At 36.7% G+C, this 20,035-nt stretch overlaps 2 protein-coding genes across 3 annotated transcripts; both read left to right on the plus strand.

Annotated features, from left to right (window-relative positions):
• The first annotated feature begins 22 nt into the window (after positions 1-22).
• On the plus strand, positions 23-14,298 carry LOC128015386 (cystathionine beta-synthase-like protein). 2 transcript variants are annotated; one of them, XM_052599196.1, is made up of 16 exons: positions 59-158; positions 1,531-1,635; positions 2,320-2,575; positions 2,920-3,026; positions 3,360-3,494; positions 3,789-3,868; positions 4,800-5,004; positions 8,268-8,359; positions 8,639-8,764; positions 9,459-9,543; positions 9,687-9,792; positions 10,067-10,144; positions 10,996-11,130; positions 11,297-11,405; positions 11,488-11,572; positions 13,482-14,298. In XM_052599196.1, exons 3-16 carry the CDS (start codon positions 2,337-2,339, stop codon positions 13,610-13,612), a joined length of 1,713 nt encoding a protein of 570 aa, XP_052455156.1. In that variant the 5' UTR covers positions 59-158; positions 1,531-1,635; positions 2,320-2,336; the 3' UTR covers positions 13,613-14,298. The 2 variants fall into 2 exon arrangements, with proteins under 2 accessions (XP_052455165.1, XP_052455156.1); XM_052599205.1 differs by lacking the exon at positions 1,531-1,635 and having other exon boundaries at positions 23-158.
• Positions 14,299-16,055: 1,757 nt separating this feature from the next.
• On the plus strand, positions 16,056-19,526 carry LOC128015399 (alpha-crystallin A chain-like). Its single transcript, XM_052599215.1, has 3 exons — positions 16,056-16,590; positions 17,279-17,401; positions 18,639-19,526. The coding sequence occupies exons 1-3, from the start codon at positions 16,399-16,401 to the stop codon at positions 18,843-18,845; spliced, it is 522 nt and encodes a 173-aa protein (XP_052455175.1). The 5' UTR covers positions 16,056-16,398; the 3' UTR covers positions 18,846-19,526.
• The last annotated feature ends 509 nt before the right edge of the window (positions 19,527-20,035 follow it).

Here is a 20,035-nt window from a genome sequence, read left to right on the forward strand (position 1 = left end):
AGTGATCGGCAGACGCCCTCGTTCCAGCCAATCAGATTGCGTGCCAACACACGACCATTTCCTAAATAAGCGATGAACCCCGTTCATGTTAATGACGTGACAACAGGTACTTCTGTATGCACAGCTGTTAACGTGGACGATCGGCGCTTATCGACAAGGTAAATGTGTTGAATATCTGTAATGGACGTTGCATTATGCGATCACCAATATATTTGAGAAAGAAATATAAATATATTTATTATATAAAAATATTTTGCTGCTTTGGATGCTAAACTTCAATTTCATCAAAACCGCTGGAATTAACTGCAACTAAAACCGAATTCACAGAAAGCGATGTGAAATGACATTTTGATGACTGACTGATATAATCACATTTACAAAAGTCTAAAACAGCACGAGGTTGTGATTTACAGGTACATGGATTGTTGCCACGTGCTCTATAAAGAATATTTCTGCAAGTTTCAGTAAGTGTTTCGCGGAAAAAGATATACAGGAAACTCTGCCTGAATATGGTGTGAATGAAAGTTTTTAGATAAAAGTGTTTTTGGAGCACATGGTTCCACTTCCCCATACTTCTGGAAGCCTGACTCTTGCGTCCTGACTGGGTTGACCGGTGTGTCAAATACACCACAATACGTCCAATATAATGTCGTAAATATTGGAATCTACCGCATCTGAGTCATATTTCCATTAAAACATAGTGTACAGTTTACTGACTGAAAACTTCGAGACCTTTCAATCTAATCTGTGTACTGTCACTTGTCGGGGTACTGCAGACTTGGCAGCCCTGGTCCTGAAGAGTTACCACTCATGCAGTAGAATTTAGTATTATAATTTTGTAATATCTATCTATCTATCTATCTATCTATCTATCTATCTATCTATCTATCTATCTATCTATCTATCTCTTTGCTTTGCTTTCAGATAATAATTTGATATTTATTGCAACAAATACAAGGCTTAGTGGTTAAATTTTTTTAAAATACCCAGGAACTGAAAATTAATGCAATTTTGTCTTTTGTGAGAATAACTCTGTCTCAGTCTTGTTATTTCTATATACACAGACCACATTAACTTGCATTGTATTGTAGTCATTTCACATTAAAGCAGTCAGCCATGCTTGTTATGTTGGTGAGGCGCAACAGCTGGTGTGTTTTATGCTTGGCTTGTTATGTTATCTATTAATGGTTCTCATACTCTGGAATTAACCTGATGGTTAAGGTTGGTGTATTTAAGAAGTTAGATTTGGCATTTATACCACCTAAAGGCTGGAATTGTCATGGCTTCCCATGTCATTGTGTTAATGTTTAAGTGAGACTGGAATGCTGCAGACCCGTAAACAACCATTTTTAGCACTTAGTCTTCCATTGTCCTTAATTCAGTGGGTTTTTACATTTGTTTTGGGTTAAATGCCTGTAATAAGGTCTGTGCCTAACAAAAGTGCAAGTTATTTTCAAATTTTATTCTACAACTAAAAAAATACACAAGTAATGCATCCTTATGATTTTATTTGATATTTTCTGATAATAGGGCGATCAGCAGACGCCCTCATTCCAGCCAATCAGATGGCATGCCAACACATGGCCATTTCCCAAATAGGTGATGAACCCCGTTCAAGTAAATGACGTGACACAGGTAGCCAACTTCTTTATGCACAGCTGCTAGTTACTAATTTTGAATAAAGATTGAAAGAGCTTAACTGAGTAAGCCATGTGACTGTAATGTAGCATAAAACTTACTTTTAGCTTTTTACTTGTATTAAGGTTTCAAAATAGATCAAAGTTATGTTCATTTGTGAAGATTATCATACATTTTAGTTGGTCACAGGGCGTATTATCTTATATTGTTTATTCTGTGTATTTTACACTGTATCATTGTGGGCTTTTATCTTTTAGTCATAGTTTGGAATGAATAAAGAGCAGCCTAGAAGTATTCCAGCTTCATAGTCTGTTTGTGGATATTTCACTAAATGGATGATGCTGTCCTATAATGCGCAAGCCCCAAATTAAGTTCTATTTCATGTCTTCTTTCACATGAACTGACAAAATTGTGTTAAAATACCTGTCTTGACAAGTATAATCGAAAACAGTCATGTACTCATGTAAAGATATAACAGTTGAGAAAGAAATTGGATGTGTAGGCCTATAATTATATTGGATTCATGCATTATGTCTTAAAGTGATTGCAGTTTATTTACCAACTGCTGTTTGTCTTAAATGTTAATCCAAAAGAAAAAAAGACAAAATCACTCACTTTAATTATTTAATTTCTGAAGACCTACAAATCTGAAACCTGATTTATTCGTGCTACACTTTACAGAGATCTATAGAGGAAACATGCCTTCAGTTCCACCCAACAAAGAGAATGACAGTCCTGCCTGCCCTTTTGCTGGCAAGAAGACCACTGGTAGGAATGGCGTTGAGAAGTTGGTTTCAGATGATGTAGACAGACCTCTGCAGCTAAATAGAGAAACTGAAGCCACTGATCCAAAATGGATTCGTCCGGACCTGCCAAGTAGATGTACCTGGAAACCAGGAATGTCTCTTGAAAATTCCCCTCACAAATACTTCCCCAGGTGATAATGCTTAATGATCACTCGCTTTGTAATTCTGACCAAAAATCAAAACATACTTTAAATCAAGTGACAGGGAAATGGCTCATGCTTAGAAAGCTGAGCCCACCGAAAGAGCACTTCTGTGTCCTTCTCGGGGATGTCACTCACATGACTATGCAGCAATAACAAACAACAACCATTAAATGATCCTATCAATTCTTTGTTATTTTTTATTTATTTATTTTTTTTTTACATTGTCACAAAATGAACTTTGTAACTATACAACTATAATTGTAACTATAGCTTTCTGTCCCCCAATATACTGCTATGTGTATTTATTTTGTCCTCCTTTAACCACACTGCAGGACAAAAGCTGAGAAGATTCTACCCAACATCCTGGACATGATTGGAGACACACCACTGGTTCGCATAAACAAGATCTCCAAGACCTTTGGACTAAAATGTGAACTTTGTAAGTGATTCATTCACATTAGTACTTTTGACCAGTTCTAAATAAATAACACTAAAAGTCAAAATCATTTTACCACAGAAGGTGCATTAGAAATAAAAAAGTCTGCCGTGAAAGATAAAAAAAAATCTTTAAAAGAATTTGAAATATAAAGCAAGTATTGAGCCTGAGTCCTTTGAAGTAGTTATCACCTGCTGTGTTGCTTTAAAGTGACGTGACATATCTCTAACTATTAGGCCACGACTTCCCTTAATGTTATATATAAATCTATAAAATGGGTGAAAGAAAGGCATTTATATAAATGATCTCAAGTTACGTATGTATGTGTGTCTGCAGTGGCTAAGTGTGAGTTCTTTAATGCTGGTGGTAGTGTGAAGGACCGTATCAGTCTGCGTATGGTGGAGGACGCAGAAAGGGAAGGCATCCTCAAACCTGGAGACACCATTATAGAGCCCACCTCTGGAAATACAGGTAATCAAATAGGACTGATGTTGACTGATTTTGTTGAGTTTTTTTTTTTTTTTTTACATTCTTGTTTCATTGTTCATTGTTACAGTTTACAGTTTGTTCTTCTCAAAACCTTCAATGCTAGTTCACATTCTGTTTAAAACCCAGTTCATAAATATGGTTAGAATCGCTCTAAATATGGTTAAAAGTGTGTTGTAGTGGACGTTTCTAGAATGGAAATAAACAAGTGGGTAAATTCATTTTTCCCAGTGGGGAAAAAAAAGGTCTGAAAGGTTAAGTTATGTGCACTCTATGCAGGTATTGGTCTTGCACTGGCTGCAGCAGTGAAGGGTTATCGCTGCATAATTGTTATGCCTGAGAAAATGAGCTTGGAAAAGGTAAGATTCATTCCAATTATATCAAATGGGATTTGATAGCCTATCAAGTATGTTAAACAAGAGTCTCTTCATAATAGTGATGTAAATGGTATGAACATTTCTTATCATGATAACAGTGAACTAAATTAGGATGATTATCAGTATTATCAGAGTTTTGTTCAGATGTGCTGGTAATGTTCAAAAAGTACTGACGCATAAATAGTTTTGAATTTAAAATCAACAAACAGTATATAAAATTACTTTTTGTTTGCATAAACACGAAAACAATAACATTACCAATTATGTTCGGATTTTAAATGACAACATGACTGACAAAAGTGTATCTAATAGCATGTATGAAATGTTCAAATAAAGCTTTGAAAAAGTTTCATAAAATGTTAACCCACACATTTCAGCCTTTAAATAAAGAAAAGGGTTAAGTCAAAATGGTAAATGATTAAAAAATGATCATAAGTATTTTATCTGCTCCATCTGTCAGTAGGTGGCGCTAATGGAACAGCTGAATTAGAGCTGTTTCCCATAACCTCAATGGACAACGAACACTATTTTATTAGGTATTACATCGAGTTAAGATAAAAACAAAATGCCATCAAATCTTTTCTGAAGACAGTCAGAACCTTCAGAGTAACATACTTACATATAATTTGTTCATATATACATTTGTATAATTCCCTCAACTCCCAAAACCTCACAGCTTCCCACCATGTTTACACACAAAACGAAACTGCTCTGTGTGCTGTTCGCACATTCGCATGTGTTACTTAAAACTGTGCTTAATGCTGGACAGTATTTATTTATCCTGAGTTGTTTAAATCGCGGTAATCGAATATGGTTTTAATGATAATTAAAATATGAAATGGTAATACAAAATTTTACTCATTTTATCATGATTTATCATCAAACCAGAAATCGTTTAACCACTACTTCATAGGTTGATGTCTTGAGAGCTTTGGGAGCTGAGATTGTCCGTACTCCCACCAGTGCACGGTTTGACTCCCCAGAGTCCCATGTGGGTGTAGCTTGGCGCTTGAAGAATGAGATTCCTAACTCACACATTCTGGACCAATATCGCAATCCCAGCAACCCCCTGGCTCATTATGACACCACTGCTGAGGAGATTCTGGAGCAATGTGATGGTAGTAATTGTGTTGTTTCTCTCTTAATTTCTCTTTTTGTCTTTGTTCTCCTATCTTTTTACATATCTTCTTCTCAGTTTCAAAGCCTTTTGTTGTCCGTAATATTAAAGGGGTCATATGATGCGATTTCAAATTTACCTTTCTCTTTGTAGTGTTACAAGCTGTTTGTGAATAGATAAGACCCCTAAAGTTGCAAAGACTAAAGTCTCAAACCCAAAAAGATATTCTTGATTATAGTTCATTATAAACTCGCCCACACCCTCCTAAAATGCCTCATTTTAACATGCCCCCACGTCTACGTCACTTTGTGGGAAGATTTGCATAACACCGCCCAAATGTTCACGCAAAGAAAGAAGGTGTAACTTTTATTCTTGCTGTAGCATTGTTGCTGCTGCTGCCACCTCCATGTTGTGGGTAGGGATGGGTATCGTTAAGGTTTTAACGGTATTACTAATCTTACCGATACTGCTTAACGGTCTGGTACTTTAACGGTATTCTTATCGGTACTTTGTGTTGTGTTAGGCAGTCGAAAACTGTGTGTAGTGAGTTCGTGTGGGCAAGGAAGAGGACAAGGGGTCAAAAGTCTAGCACCAGACGGTGACTTTTATTCTGCCACGTTCACGCGCTATTTCCGTTTTCCTTTTTCCGGTTTCCGGTTCCGGTTCTCGTCAGCAGTCTGACTCTCTCTCAATTCCTTCCGTCTCTCCTGGCGTTTTATACCCTCTCCACGCCAATTACTAGAACAAGAAACAGGTGATAATTTCTGCCCAAACCACTCACTTACCGCTCGTCTCCCGATCCTCTCTCCCGCTGCAGACTTCGCTAAACCACGCCCCCCCTGCCACATACCCCCACCGCCCGACTCAGGCCGGGGAGCCGTCTGGCCTGCAGCCCCCCACCCCCCCCCATTCCTGGAGAGGAAGTCGGCCACGGCCTTCTGAACACCCGGCCTGTGGACCACCTTGAATTTAAAAGGCTGAAGAGCTAGATACCAACAAGTGATCCGCGCGTTGGTATCCTTCATGCGGTGGAGCCACTGCAGCGGAGCGTGGTCCGAACAGAGGGTGAACTCCCGTCCCAGGAGATAATAGCGGAGGGTGAGGACGGCCCACCTGATGGCCAGGCATTCTTTCTCAATGGTGCTGTACCTAGCCTCTCTCTTTGAGAGCTTGCGGCTAATGTACAGCACCGGCCGTTCCTCCCCGTCTATGTCCTGGGACAGGACCGCCCCCAGCCCCCTGTCCGACGCGTCTGTCTGCAACAGAAAAGGGAGTAATAACGCTGTAATAATGGCCCGCCACATAGAGCAGCCTTGAGTTGACTTAGGACACAACTAGAAATCAGTGGTTAAGTTGTATTTACAACACTGTTCCAGAACAGTTCAAACCAAATATTCAGGTGTGCAGTGGATTTTACTGTTTCCTGACTGTTTCCTGGGAGAGTAGCCTACAATGCCGGTGTTCTGATGAATAATGCTGACTCACAGCCTGTAAGTACATATTCATATTTAAAGGATTTGCCACTGATGATTCAAACGCGAGTTTTGAGCAGTGTAAAGTAGCGCTTGTTGTTTCTCCAATCACAAATGCAGACATAGTTTTATTTTTAAATTATTTTTTTATTTTTAAGTAATGATAATCAGTAATTATGTCCTCACTGGATGCTACACGTCTCATTTGTAATGGGTTGTGTTGGTTTTGTCTCATCACTTTGGGACACCGCATAACAGTATGGTAAGTGCCATAACATATCCATCACATGCTTAAGGTATTCGGCCAATCACAACACAATGGATAGCTGGCCAATCAGAGCACACCTCGCTTTTCAGAACAATGAGCTTTGTGAAAATCTATGCGTTTCAGAAAGGCGGGCATAGAGGAGAAACTAATGAAAGACACATTTCATTATAACAAATACATAAAATAATGTTCTTTTTTTTAGCAACGTCATACGACCCCTTAAAAGGAATAGTTGACCCAAAAAGGAAAATTGCTGAAAATATACTCCCCCTCAGCCATCCAAGACAGAGTTTTTTTCATGGGAACAGATTTGGAGAAATTTTGTATTACATCACTGAAGATGAACACGAGCCAAGCCAGATAATGAACAATAGACTGACTCGTTCACGAGTCAAGAACCGGTTGCATTGGTTTTCGGATCACCTGTAGTTCTTTCGAACAGTTCGATTCAATAAACCGTTTGAAGAAAACGGTTAGCCAGTTCTTTTGTGCTCGACGTAATGACGTTATTTGCGATGACTGCCCTTGATTCATCAAGCCTTTAGTTTATCTGGCTCATAACACTAGCACAGAATCAGTTCAGAATCAATCACCAAAAGAATTAGTTCAGTTCAGAAGGTCTGTGTATGAGTCTGCTTCACGCTGAATCGCACATGGGCAGTATCATCAGCTCCTTGTGTCTGACAGAACCGGTTCTTGACTCGAAAATGAGTCAATCTTTCGTTCATTATCTTGCTCGGCTCGGTGTTCATCTTCAGTTCTCTCTTCACATCAGTTCAGTCAGTGTACTGTTTGAGTAAATGAATTACTCTGGGATATTGGTTTATTTTAACTCAGAGGGAGTGTCAGCCACCTTAAAAAAAGTTAACAGCTTAAGCCATTTGTGGATTAATGCTTATTGGAGACGCGAACCGTTTCAAACGATTCAGTTCGATTTGGAGAACTGTTTCAAAAAGATCCGGTTACATCGAATGATTCGTTCGCGAACCGGATATCACTAAACTGCAGTGTTTAAAAAAAATCTCACAATAGACCCGGAAGAGAAGACGATGCTGAATAAAGTTGTAGTTTTTGCAATTTTTGGACCCAAATGTATTTTTGATGCTTAAAAAAAAATCTAACTGACCCTTTGATGTCACATAGACTACTTTGATTATGTTTTTCTTACCTTTTCTGGACATGGACAGTATACCGTGCACACAGTTTCAATGGAGGAACAGAAAGCTCTCGGACTAAATCTTAAATATCTTAAACTGTGTTCTGAAGATGAATGGAGGTCTCACGGGTTTGGAACGACATAGGGTGAATTATTAATGACATAATTTTGATTATTGGGTGAACTAACCCTTTAAGATTTGAGCTCGGTCTGTAATTAACTAATTCTCTAGGATGAAGTCATTTGTAGAAAGAGTCCAATGCCGAGGATGTCAAGATTTCCAAAATTTCTCAAGATCTGTTCTCATGGTGAGTACATTTTTATTCTTTTGTTAACTATTTCTTCAACTCTCACTCAACACACCACAGGTAAATTGGATATGCTGGTGGCAGGAGCCGGCACAGGAGGCACTATTACCGGCGTTGCCCGCAAACTGAAGGAGAAATGCCCAAATATTAAGGTAGACACTGATTGTCCCTAAGATCTGATGAACAGCAATTTTGTGAAATTAAAACCTCAGAGTACCATTTCATTTTATCGTCATCCTAACATTTCACCCAGAAAGACAATAATGGAAGAGTAAACTGGATATATAGTAATAACTGGAAGAGTAAACCACATAATGTTGAATTGTAATAAAATCATATAAGCTGCAGTTGTATTAGTCACTCAGGCATTAAGTAACTAGGCAACACTGAAAATGAGACTTGACTCATTTGAAGTGTCTGTGTTTTGGTAGATTGTTGCGGTGGACCCAGAGGGCTCGATCCTCGCTGAGCCTGATGAGCTGAACCGGACGGACAAAACCCAGTATGAGGTGGAGGGCATCGGATATGACTTTATACCCACCGTCTTGGATAGATCTGTGAGTGACTCTACATAAGCCTGCAGGTTGAAATATATGTCTAATGTCCTTAATATGATAGGATATTATGATAGGATATGATAGTCCTTAAAATGCATGTGATAGGACTCTTTAGCTCACACATTTAAACATTTATTTGTTTAAATTATGTTTGGATAATAAAGTAAACCTTAGTTGCTTCAGTCCAGTAAGTGTTCATCTTGAAATTTCACTAACAATATCAAAGTTATTCTCACATTTACTTAAAAATAATATGAAAATATTTCACAGAAAAAAGAAGGCACATGAACCATGTTCTGAAGGAGGACGTTTGTACAATTATATATTTTAAAAAAGCCTTTAACTTGATAAAAAAGGGTAGTCTAGCTATCAGAGGACAGTAGGCATGTTGTAGATTGTGTGCAAGAGGCTTTTCAGCAAAGGTTTGATCATGTTGATCATTTAGAGAATTTTGAACCTTGTGTATCAAATATGATAAAGTAGGCTAAAAAGTAAATATTTTTCTAAAATAAATGATACTGTTAAGGGTGTTTTGGTTTGGTTGTTTTGTTTTTTGTGCTGATGTTATACATCCTGATATTGCTATTTAGTTTTTTTCCTCTAGATGGCAGTTGAAGTATAGTTTTGGTTTACTGTGGTTGGTCGACAGCAGGCAGTTTATGTACAAATCAAACACATTGTGTTTCTATTTCAGTTGGTTGACAAATGGTACAAATCCAAAGATGATGAATCATTTGCTATGGCCCGAATGCTTATAAGAGATGAAGGGCTGTTATGTGGTAAGCACATTATTCTTTATTAACATGCTCTCTAACTTAAATAATATCTATAATATCTTAAATTGCAGCTTAATGTCTGTGAAAAGTAATATCATGATTGTAGTAGATTTTTGTAAGTATATATCTTTTGTCTTTGTTGTCAGGGGGGAGCTCAGGCACTGCCATGGCAGCTGCAGTAAAGTTAGCCAAAGAGCTAAAGGAGGGACAGCGCTGTGTCGTGATTCTGCCAGATTCCATTCGCAACTACATGTAAGGAGAAATTAGAGAGATGCACAAGATTTGGCTGCAAGCTTATTCGGCTTCAGTTTTTCCAGGGAACATAAAATAATAAAATGTATTCTTTAATGCACCGTAAGCAGCTTTTGTTGAAAGCATCTACCAAATGCATGAATATAAAATATTTTCTCACACTTGATTTTGGCTATTTTCCACAAAGAGAGCTGGCTTTACAAAAGCTTGGTTCAGTCAGAAGCAATGGATGTTAGTCATCATTTTGTGTTTAAAATTGGCTCTTTAATTTAAGGTCGAAGTTCTTGAGTGACAAGTGGATGTTCCAGAAGGGCTTTCTGAGAGTCGAAGACATTATGGTGAATAAACCCTGGTGAGCAGATGATCATTTTGTCACTTAAGATTTAGTGTGATACATGAGACTGGGACTATCTGTCACACTTTTATTGGTAATTTATTTATTTGGTATTTAATAAGGTACATTTCATTTTAGAAGTAAATTTCTATGTAGGCATAAATCTTAAAGCAACATAAAAACAGGACATTGTCACACTGTACATTCTTAAAAATGAAGGTTTGTTATTGGCATTTAGTTCGATGAAGAACCTTTAACAACTTTCCATTGCACAAAAGGTTCTATATAGTGGAAAAAGTCTCTTTGGATTCAAAAAATATTCTTCGTACTAAGTTATTTTTTAACCTATCGCTAAAAGTTTCCAAAATAGTTATTTTATGGCATCACTGTGAAACTCCAATTTTGAAAATTTTAAGAGTGTTTGGGGAAAGTTGTCACAATGCAGATTGTCATTTTATAAACTATCCAGCAAAATGCAAACATTAAAACAATTATTAAAACTGCAAAACAATTAATGTAACAGCACAACATTTAAGCCATGATATTGGGCAGCAGATGCTGAAATTGTAATCTTGATGATACACATATATATTTAAAAAATAATCATTTAAAAGGGTTTTAAGCTAGTTTTTTGAAACAACTCTGTGGAAAACTCTGTTCATACATTTTCATATTTTAACTTTTCACACATACTGTAAATATGACAACTTCATGTGGTGAAAGCTAACCTAATTTTCCTTTATGTTAAATATATATTCCAATATTGAACATTAATACAATTTGCAGGTATTTAGAACCTGGGCAGCCTCTCATTTTCGGTTCTGTGTCCATTCTTAATTTTTATTCTTCCTTCATTCAATTCCTTCCAGGTGGTGGAATCTGAAATTACAAAGTCTAAACCTTTGTGCTCCACTAACTGTGCTGCCCACAGTCACATGCCAAAAAACCATCAAAATCTTGAAAGAAAAGGGCTTTGACCAGGCACCTGTCGTAGATGAATCTGGGTGAGCAATACATGCAACAAAGAAAATTTTAATCAGCATTAAAAGGGTGATAATCTCACTGTAATTGTCATCAGCACTTACTGTATTAAAGCTATACTGTCTTTGTAATTGAACATGATTAAAAGTGAGCAGAGGAATGCAGTTGTGTTTGGCTTTCTCTCTGCAGACTGATTCTGGGAATGGTGACCCTGGGAAACATGCTTGCCTCTGTGCTTGCAGGAAAAGTCAAGCCCTCTGACCCTGTCAGCAAAGTGCTCTACAAACAGTTCAAGCAGGTGAGCCTAGCGCAGGTCTTACAGAAAGGATAGTTTGAGCTCACTCAATCTGACATCACTTCCTCCATTTTGCCTGTTTTAGATTCGTCTAACTGACAATCTGGGAAAGCTGTCTCGGATCTTAGAAACGGATCATTTTGCCCTTGTGGTCCATGAGCAGATTCAGTGTGAGTGTTAAATCATATGGTTAAGTTGTATTTAATTGAAGCCATATTGAAGCCCTTGACCTGATAATGTGCTCTCAATTGTTCTACAAAAGCACATTAGCTATGTATGCAAGGAAAATTCAGATGTAGGAAAACTAAAGTCCAAAAAAGTCCTTCTAAGGGCAATATCATATATGCTTTATTTATCTTTGAGGTCCACTTAGAACGGTTTAGCATGGCACAAAGTTGACATAGGAATAGAATTCAGTTTATAAATTCAGAGTTATTGTGAAAAGTGATGTTTTGATAACTTGTACTGTATGTTGTTATGTGTTTCTCCTTCTTTTGGTCCTGTGTCTTGTTTATTGCCTTGTTTTCCCCCATGTATTTATAGCCCTCCGTTTTCATTTGTAGTTTTTTATAACACATTTTAAAAGATAACTTTATACAATAAAGCCCAAGATCTGCTCAAAGTCATAAGATAAGGACATTTTAAAAAAGGTAAAGTAAATTTTTGTAATCAATCTATAAAATTACATAAAGAAAATTAAAAATTATTTGACAGAAAAGATAAAACTTATGACCAAACTACAGATGAGTACATGTAGAACTTTAGATCTCAAAAGATCCAGTAAAGTCTCAACAAGGTCTGACCAATATCGTCTAGTCCTTCTGGTGGTGCTGTGCACTTTAGCCATGGTACACTCAAGCAGAGCAATATCCAACAGATACAGTGGGACATTCAAGTAGACATAGCTGGGGTAGATGAATCAAACCATAGATTCAAGACAACTTTTTTAGCAGCAGTAGGAGCAGCTGAGAGAATCCTCCTTTGATTAGCAGACAGTGACAGTAGTTGTCTATTCTCATCATAGTAGATGTTGGTTAGCTTTAGTTGTCCCTGTACTGTACTGTCTATAGTGAGGTGTTACTAATAAAAATGAAAGCAATACCCTGTTTTTCTCAACATTAATTACTTAAATGACTCATTTTGAAATTGTGTTATTCCAAAATTTCAAAATCAGCATTTTCAACAACAGATTGTATTGAAATATGGCAACTGATCATATTTTCTTTCATACATTTTGAGAACTGCTGACTCTCATCAAGTCGGCATGATATGAAAATTCACACAGTGTATTTTGTAAATTACTATTAGAGATCTTCGTGTGAATGATTCATCCATGTTTGATAAATTAAAGCATTGTAATCTTTCATTAAAAAAATTCTTCCATTGAGAAAGATTCTGTTTCAGTGTTACTACTTGTAATCATTTTGATTATATTCAAACACTGTGGCTTGTGTTCAAGACCCTGCCACGAATATATTTTCTAAACAAAATGAATACAATAGCTAGATGAAATTGGAGGATAATTTATTACCAGGGTCTGATTGCCCAGCAGCCACATCACATATTGGTGTAAATGATCTAATTTTTGTTATTGGATGAGCTACTCAATAAAAGCGCAATGTAGGAAACTTATCACAGCTACTATGGGGGAGAAAAAAGGGAGAAAGAGGAGAGCCTCCAGCAACTAAATTTCTGGGCTGAGGAGATAGCTCCATTGAGTTTGTTTATTTTTATTAGTATTTTTTTTTTTTTTTTTGAATTTTTGCTTAATTGAACACTGGGGCCGGTTTCACAGACGGGGTTTAGACTAAGCCAGGATTAGATCAGAGTTCAATTAAGACATTTAAGCAACTTTTTTAAACATGGTTAAAAAAAAAAACATTACTGGTGTGCATCTTTAGACAAAACAAAGGCAATGATATATTTTAAGATCAGTAAATTCAAGTTTCTTTCAGTTGAGACAGGATTGTGAGTTTTTAATCTTTGTATCTATGAGGTCTTATCCTCCTGATCTCCTACACACTTAGCAATGAAAGGATGATGAGATGTTTGGCTAAATTTGCTGCTCTATTTTTTCAGATCTAACTGATGGGTCTTCCACTCAAAAGCAAATGGTGTTTGGAGTAGTGACAGCCATCGATCTCCTCAACTTTGTGACGGCTCGAGAGAAAAGAGAAAGATCGATGTCAGAATCAACAGATGAATACTGAAGGCATTGGAGCACATCCTGCCTCAATCTGAATATGATGCACTACAAGGAATCATAACATTAGAGCTATAGATGTCATGTGGTTAATTCAGCTAAATTTGGGCATTAGGGTTGGGTGGCACTGCTTCTTAAAATTATATTTCTGATTTCATAGCCAATAACTAATTATTGCAATTGCAATTATTAACTAATGTTAACAAATTTACAATGAAGTTTAAAGGCATCAGAACAGGGTCTAAAATTACAGTTTTAATAATAATTAACTTTACTGGATAGAAATCATTATTGGCCATTGATATGTATTTTGCTTTGTATTATTCCAAAACTATTAGTTTTAGTCCATGTGACAATTACTGTGGTTTGTTTTCTTGCATATTTTGGACAAACAGTGCTGACAAAAAGTCAGTGTCTCACTGTATTCAGTGCTATAGCTGCGTCTGTCACAAAACAAGTGATTTTACTCTGTATTTTCGTTTTGGTTGCTTAATGTGAGTAATATTTGACATATATGTCACCACATGTAGTTGTAGGCACCTCTGATGGATGTAGATGATTGTGTAGTTGATCAAATTGAGTTTACTTAGTTAATGTTGTTTATAAATTTGCTTCCATTACTCTAGCCTTCTTATTGCATTATATAAAAAAGTTGTTACATTACAAAGAATAAAGTAAATGCAATTTTAAAAATCCTCTCCTAATTGAATTTGTCACAGTAAAAGAATAAACAATGTAAGGGAAGCCATAAACAGTTATGGAAGATACTGATACATGCTAGATAATGAAGTTTGCATCTTTTCTCCAGACTTGATATAAAATATCCTTTCTTACCTCACACTCTTGTAATAGTTATGTTCATGCTTCAGTCCACTAACAAAAAGTTTCCAACAAAAGCTGCTGACTGAGCCGAAACCTGGCCAAAGATTAAACCACTATCCGGTGGCCTGGACACCCATCCTCACTCGACTGGCTCGGCTGGGGTCTGTTTGCCAAGGCAGTCGAGTCTGTGGTATGAAAAAAGGGCCTTGCTGGTAGTTTACAGTTAAGCCTCACCAGCGTGCCAGGTGAAGCCCCCAGGATTACCCTAATGCTGCCGCACGGACCAGAGAGGAAGTCATTACATCTGCCATTGGAATTATGGCTTCAGTCAAGACTGATAGTAGTTATGTTAAATACTCCACACATAAAACCTTTGATAAGCCATTTCACTGAACATATGTGTCAGTGCACTTTCTATATACAGTATGCTATTAAACCACGACAGTGGGGGAAAAATGTATTTGTCATATTTTGTTAGCTTAACTTTTTTCTTATTTTATTTACTGACCCTCGTGCCATGAGCCTCCTGTATAAAATTTAATATGACAAATTCCCATGGCATTTAAATGAACAACGTGATCAAACTTTGCTGAAAACCTGTTGCAAACAATCTACTACACGTCTTCTGTCGTCTGATTTGATTGTATCAATCTACAAACATCCACCATGAGGTTTTTGTTCATGCGTCTTTTTTTTCTGTGAAATTTTTACTGATATGTACGGATATTTTTATAGTAAAAATAAAATTGATATTGTTAGTTATATTTCAAGATTAACATTGGACTGAAGTAACTTTTATTTTATTACACGTTAAAATGTGAGTATCAAATATGATCCATCAGGCTTTTGAGGAACATTATTTGTTCCATTGTATTGCATTGCATTATATGTTTTGATCATCTTTTAAACATTATATTACTAAGAAATTACTGGGAGATTTAGAGTAAAAACTGATATTTAAATCATTTTATGTAAGTGGTCTGCTGTACTGTTATAAAGATCACATTGATTTACATTACAAGCTATCAGAATTACATCTAACGTTTTGGCCATATAAAATAGTTGCAACAAATTTTTGCTTTTGGGTCTCTAAATAAAACTGAGCTGTTTCTTCCTCCATTTTCTCACTATATCATGAGTAATAAAAGCCAGATGTATCAAATATTATTCTCAACAAAAACTGCTTTTTATGACTTATTTCATTTTAAAAACACACACTGATCGTACTGATGTCTAGGGTTATTCTGCAAAGCATGGCAATTTGACTCATGTGCTACATTCCCCCGACTAGTCCCTCTCTTTATGTGGTCCATGATTTGTATTCTGTAGCAACATGAAAAATGATCAAAAATTTATCTTTTGGGTCAGCTTCTAACGAATTTTCCAGACTTTTAAAATGTACTTTTTAACTTTTAAAATGTACTTTTTAGTAAAGCTTCTGTTTTGAAGAGGAAATATGCTTCTGAAGACCTGTACTTGTAGTCAGGGCTAAGAAACATTTGGTGGAACAAGGCTATAACACACCATCGGTAATGCTCTGTAACCACATCACTTCATCTGTATGGTCTGGTTTGTTTTGGCAGGCATTTATTTTCCGGTGATTACTTGCCAGCAGGGAACTACCGGGAGCCATTCAGGGCCAGACTGTCATTCTCAGGTCAGTGTGCACCACACCGATTCTGCTGACAGCACTGTTCCCACCATGAGATAATGCCATTCCAAAGAGATCCACTTGTAAGCCTCTCTTTCTGCAGCACAGGTATATAACCAGCAGCTTGCCTTCACTGGGAACGGCGCACATCATTGGGATCTTTGTCTACTGTACCAGCCGCTATCAGCCTCCTCATACCTGCCTTCAGTCCACATCTCCTTGAAAAATTTCCTATTTTCAGGTGCAAATAGTCACAACAGGTTTAAAATTTCCAGTCTACTTTTAGCTAATCCAAGCTGCGAATTTCCAAGCCTGACATTATGGATATTGCCATCCAACATCCCTGGTTTAGACGCACCCTGGGCTACCCCACCCGCCTCTTCGACCAGTTCTTTGGAGAAGGCCTGTTCGACTATGACCTCTTTCCCTTCGCTGCCTCAAGTCTCAGCCCTTACCATCGACACTCGCTCTTCCGCAGCTTGCTGGACTCCTCCAACGCGGGCTTCTCTGAGGTAATGACCTGCTTCACTGTGAACTGAGAAGATTTAGATTTAGAATCGTAAAATCCCATTGTTGATTCAAGCCCAAACAGGGGTTGCTTATTAAATATATGCATTAAGTCATCTTTTTGACAAAGAGCATATAAAGAATTAGTATCACCTCAAAGTGAAGTATATTGTGGAGGTAAAACTCAAACATTTAATGCTACAAGGTTTCAGAAAATACATTTTAGAGTATTTCCTACCAGACTCCAGGAATTAAATTGCAAATAAGATAAAAAAGAAAAAGAAAAAAAGAAAAATAATGCCTAATTTTGACAAAAGACACACCAAAGCATTAAAGGGAGAAATTAACAAACTGGAGAATGCAACACTGTAAGAGAGAGAGAGAGAGAGAGAGAGAGAGAGAGAAGTAGAAAAAAGTATAGTGTCCATGGAGAAAATGACCAGTACCCCTTTCTCTTAAGTTTACAGAAAAGAATTAAGAAAGAAATTAAGTAACAGCCTACTATTCACCTAATGTTGAAACAACCAGTGAAATTATAATTTATGAATCATATCCAGCTAGATTTTTTTTTCATTCATTTTGTGGCAATAGTTTCTTTCTTTCTTTTTTTTTCTGAAATAATATAAAATCCTTATGTATCCTTAGCAGCAAACAACACCACACTGATGAAACTGCATTGTGCCTTTTCTGCAGGTGAGGTCTGACAGAGACAAATTCACAGTGTACCTGGATGTGAAACATTTCTCTCCTGATGAGCTCAATGTCAAGGTGACAGATGACTATGTGGAGATCCAGGGCAGGCATGCAGAAAGACAGGTGAGGTCACAGCTCATTCAGACATTACAGGAAATGTGTTCAATAAGTATGTGTGCAATAAGAAACTTACAATGAAATTAAATTGACCATCCAAATATTCTCATCAGTTGCTATACTGATTTTTCTAATAATGAAAGTAATCTGGTATTTGACCTGTACAGTTGTGAATTATTAAATAATTGAATATTCACTTTGTTTGAATAATGATTTATTTACAGTGCTTTAGCTTGTTTTGCATCACGATGATCAGTGTACAGTGAACTATGTAACAGTATTGCAGTATAATACTTAGGGTAAGTGCTAATAAACTGTGTTTATCCCCATAGTTACTATTTCAGTATTATGAATTTATTTGCATGTTTCAGTAGCATTAAGGGAAGCACAGATGAGGAATACTTGAGCCAATTTCTCTGAATGTTTGTGTCATAGCCTTTTGGTGTCCCTAAAAACAAGTAAAGGGCTTGTGGCTAATCTTTCCAGGGATTTATTGGTAGAGTGTTTTAAAATGACTTGACCTAAAGCTGTTGTTTTGTCTGACCTGATACATGAAATCCTGGTTTGGGCAGTGCTTGTTGAACTGTACTGATACATACACGGCAGTATATGGGCTCAAATCAACACTAATGTAATAAGGATCAAACTAATCTAAATCTAATCTAAAAGTCAAATGTATAATTTCATATTTGTGATAAAAGAGTAAACTGATTTGCCACAAGATTCTGATTTAGTAAAAAAATGAATGGATCATGCAATAGTAATGCATTAACTAACATTAACTATTAACATGGACGTTACTGTAAAATGTTATCAACATGAAAATTGGTATCTAGATTTTGAGGATTTACTTTTACATTGATTATATATAAATATAATTTATATTAATTAAATATGGATTTTATATGCTTGTCTATATAAAACGTTTAAAATAGTACTTGAAAGTGGATTACTAAAATAGGGATTTTATTTAGATTCCTTCCTATTTCTACAAATTTATTCCACAGTACAATAATTTGGCCGATTTTAATCTTTCCTGGAAATATTTCAAAACCTTCCTACCACACTGAGTTTTCCAACAATAGAACAGGCACATCTTCAGGTCAACTAAGAGCAAATAGTGAGTGTTTGCTCAGGTCATGAGGTGAAGAGCTACAGTAGTAATATCTCTGCTGTCTGTACATGATGGGTTTATGAAAATGTACGTAGCCTTTTCCTTAATATTTGTTGTTTGGCTCCTCAGGATGATCACGGCTACATCTCCCGTGAGTTCCGCCGCCGCTACCGTCTGCCTTCTAACGTGGACCAGTCTGCTATCACCTGCACACTGTCTGCTGATGGCCTGCTTACTCTTTATGGACCCAAGACTGGTGGCATAGAGGCTGGTCGTGGAGATCACACCATCCCTGTTACCCGGGAGGACAAGACCAACTCAGGCTCCTCCTCTTAGACGGGTCTCTCCCCACAGCCAGGTGGCGGAATAAAGGTGTGGGTGGGACTCACAGGGGGCTTTCATTTCAGAGGGCATCTAAAGGTGGATTTAAGCAAATCCTCTATTATTTATGATTAAATAAGCCCTTCCTCCCATTTCCACTTTAAAGGATGTCAGTGTATATCTGACTTAATAACTTCTTTCATTAGACTACACTAGCTAATAATCTCCATAATCCACTATGATTGTTTTCAATTTTAATGACACACAGGAAATGGATCAGGATGATTGGCTGAGGGTCTCATTTCTTAATCAAGCCTATACGCTCCTCTCTAGTCAGATTATAAATAGCAAACAGTCTTTGCTCAGATTTTTGACCATCCTGGTGATATAGGCTACAATAAGAGTAATCATTATTTAAAAGTATAATCATTTATTGTATAGGATAAGACAGCTGGAGAACTTATGCTCCAAGAAACGTTGGAGGGCTTGGTTAATCCAAGGGAGATTCCATCACTAGTCATACCTCGGCCTCCTTCCTCGCCTGTGTCATGACCTCTTTTCTAGACTTCTCTTGTCATTGACTTTTTCTTGTCTTGTAGGGTTTAACCCTGTTCTACTTATTACTGACTCCTCAGGGGTCTACTAAAAGTGATTAAATATAAATAAATAAAGTTGTACCATTAACCATTAAGAAAATCTTGTTTGTTGTTTTTTTGCTATGTAATCCTATTCACAACATACATCATACACTGAAAAAAAAATGGTAACCTAAAAATAGTAACATTATTTATACCAGCACATCTACTTTTTGCAGGGTAAAATTAAGCCACATATCACTAGCTAGCTGATTTAAATTTATATTATTGTGGAGATTTTGAATGATGCACATATGTTTACTACTACAAATAAACATAAACAAATAAAGCTACAAATAAGAAAGACATATCCAGATTTTTTATAAAATGGAGAGAACTGGTATCTGAAACAACCCAAAACGTCCCCTCTCTTTTTCAAACATCTACTCTTTGTGATAGGGACTACAGATGGATTATCTGTTGATTGGTTTTCATTCAGTTGGGGCTACTGTTAATATGTGTTTTAGCATAAAATTGTGTTGGCAGTAATCTTTACATATAGAACACATACGGTTATCTACAAAGTATCTAAATTAACTATTATTATTATAAATATTATTTCATATTGCT

The sequence above is a fragment of the Carassius gibelio genome, chromosome A1, assembly GCF_023724105.1.
Source record: "Carassius gibelio isolate Cgi1373 ecotype wild population from Czech Republic chromosome A1, carGib1.2-hapl.c, whole genome shotgun sequence".
NCBI lineage: Eukaryota > Metazoa > Chordata > Actinopteri > Cypriniformes > Cyprinidae > Carassius > Carassius gibelio.

What these genes read in the sequence shown, in the direction of transcription:
- LOC128015386 (XM_052599205.1), top strand. Translation starts at nt 2,337, where the DNA reads ATGCCTTCAGTTCCACCCAACAAAGAGAATGACAGTCCTGCCTGCCCT. An exon ending in CCTCACAAATACTTCCCCAG is followed by an intron (nt 2,576 to 2,919) that starts GTGATAATGCTT and finishes ACCACACTGCAG; the next exon opens with GACAAAAGCTGAGAAGATTC. An exon ending in GGTCCATGAGCAGATTCAGT is followed by an intron (nt 11,573 to 13,481) that starts GTGAGTGTTAAA and finishes CTATTTTTTCAG; the next exon opens with ATCTAACTGATGGGTCTTCC.
- LOC128015399 (XM_052599215.1), top strand. Translation starts at nt 16,399, where the DNA reads ATGGATATTGCCATCCAACATCCCTGGTTTAGACGCACCCTGGGCTAC. An exon ending in CCAACGCGGGCTTCTCTGAG is followed by an intron (nt 16,591 to 17,278) that starts GTAATGACCTGC and finishes CCTTTTCTGCAG; the next exon opens with GTGAGGTCTGACAGAGACAA. An exon ending in GCAGGCATGCAGAAAGACAG is followed by an intron (nt 17,402 to 18,638) that starts GTGAGGTCACAG and finishes TTGGCTCCTCAG; the next exon opens with GATGATCACGGCTACATCTC.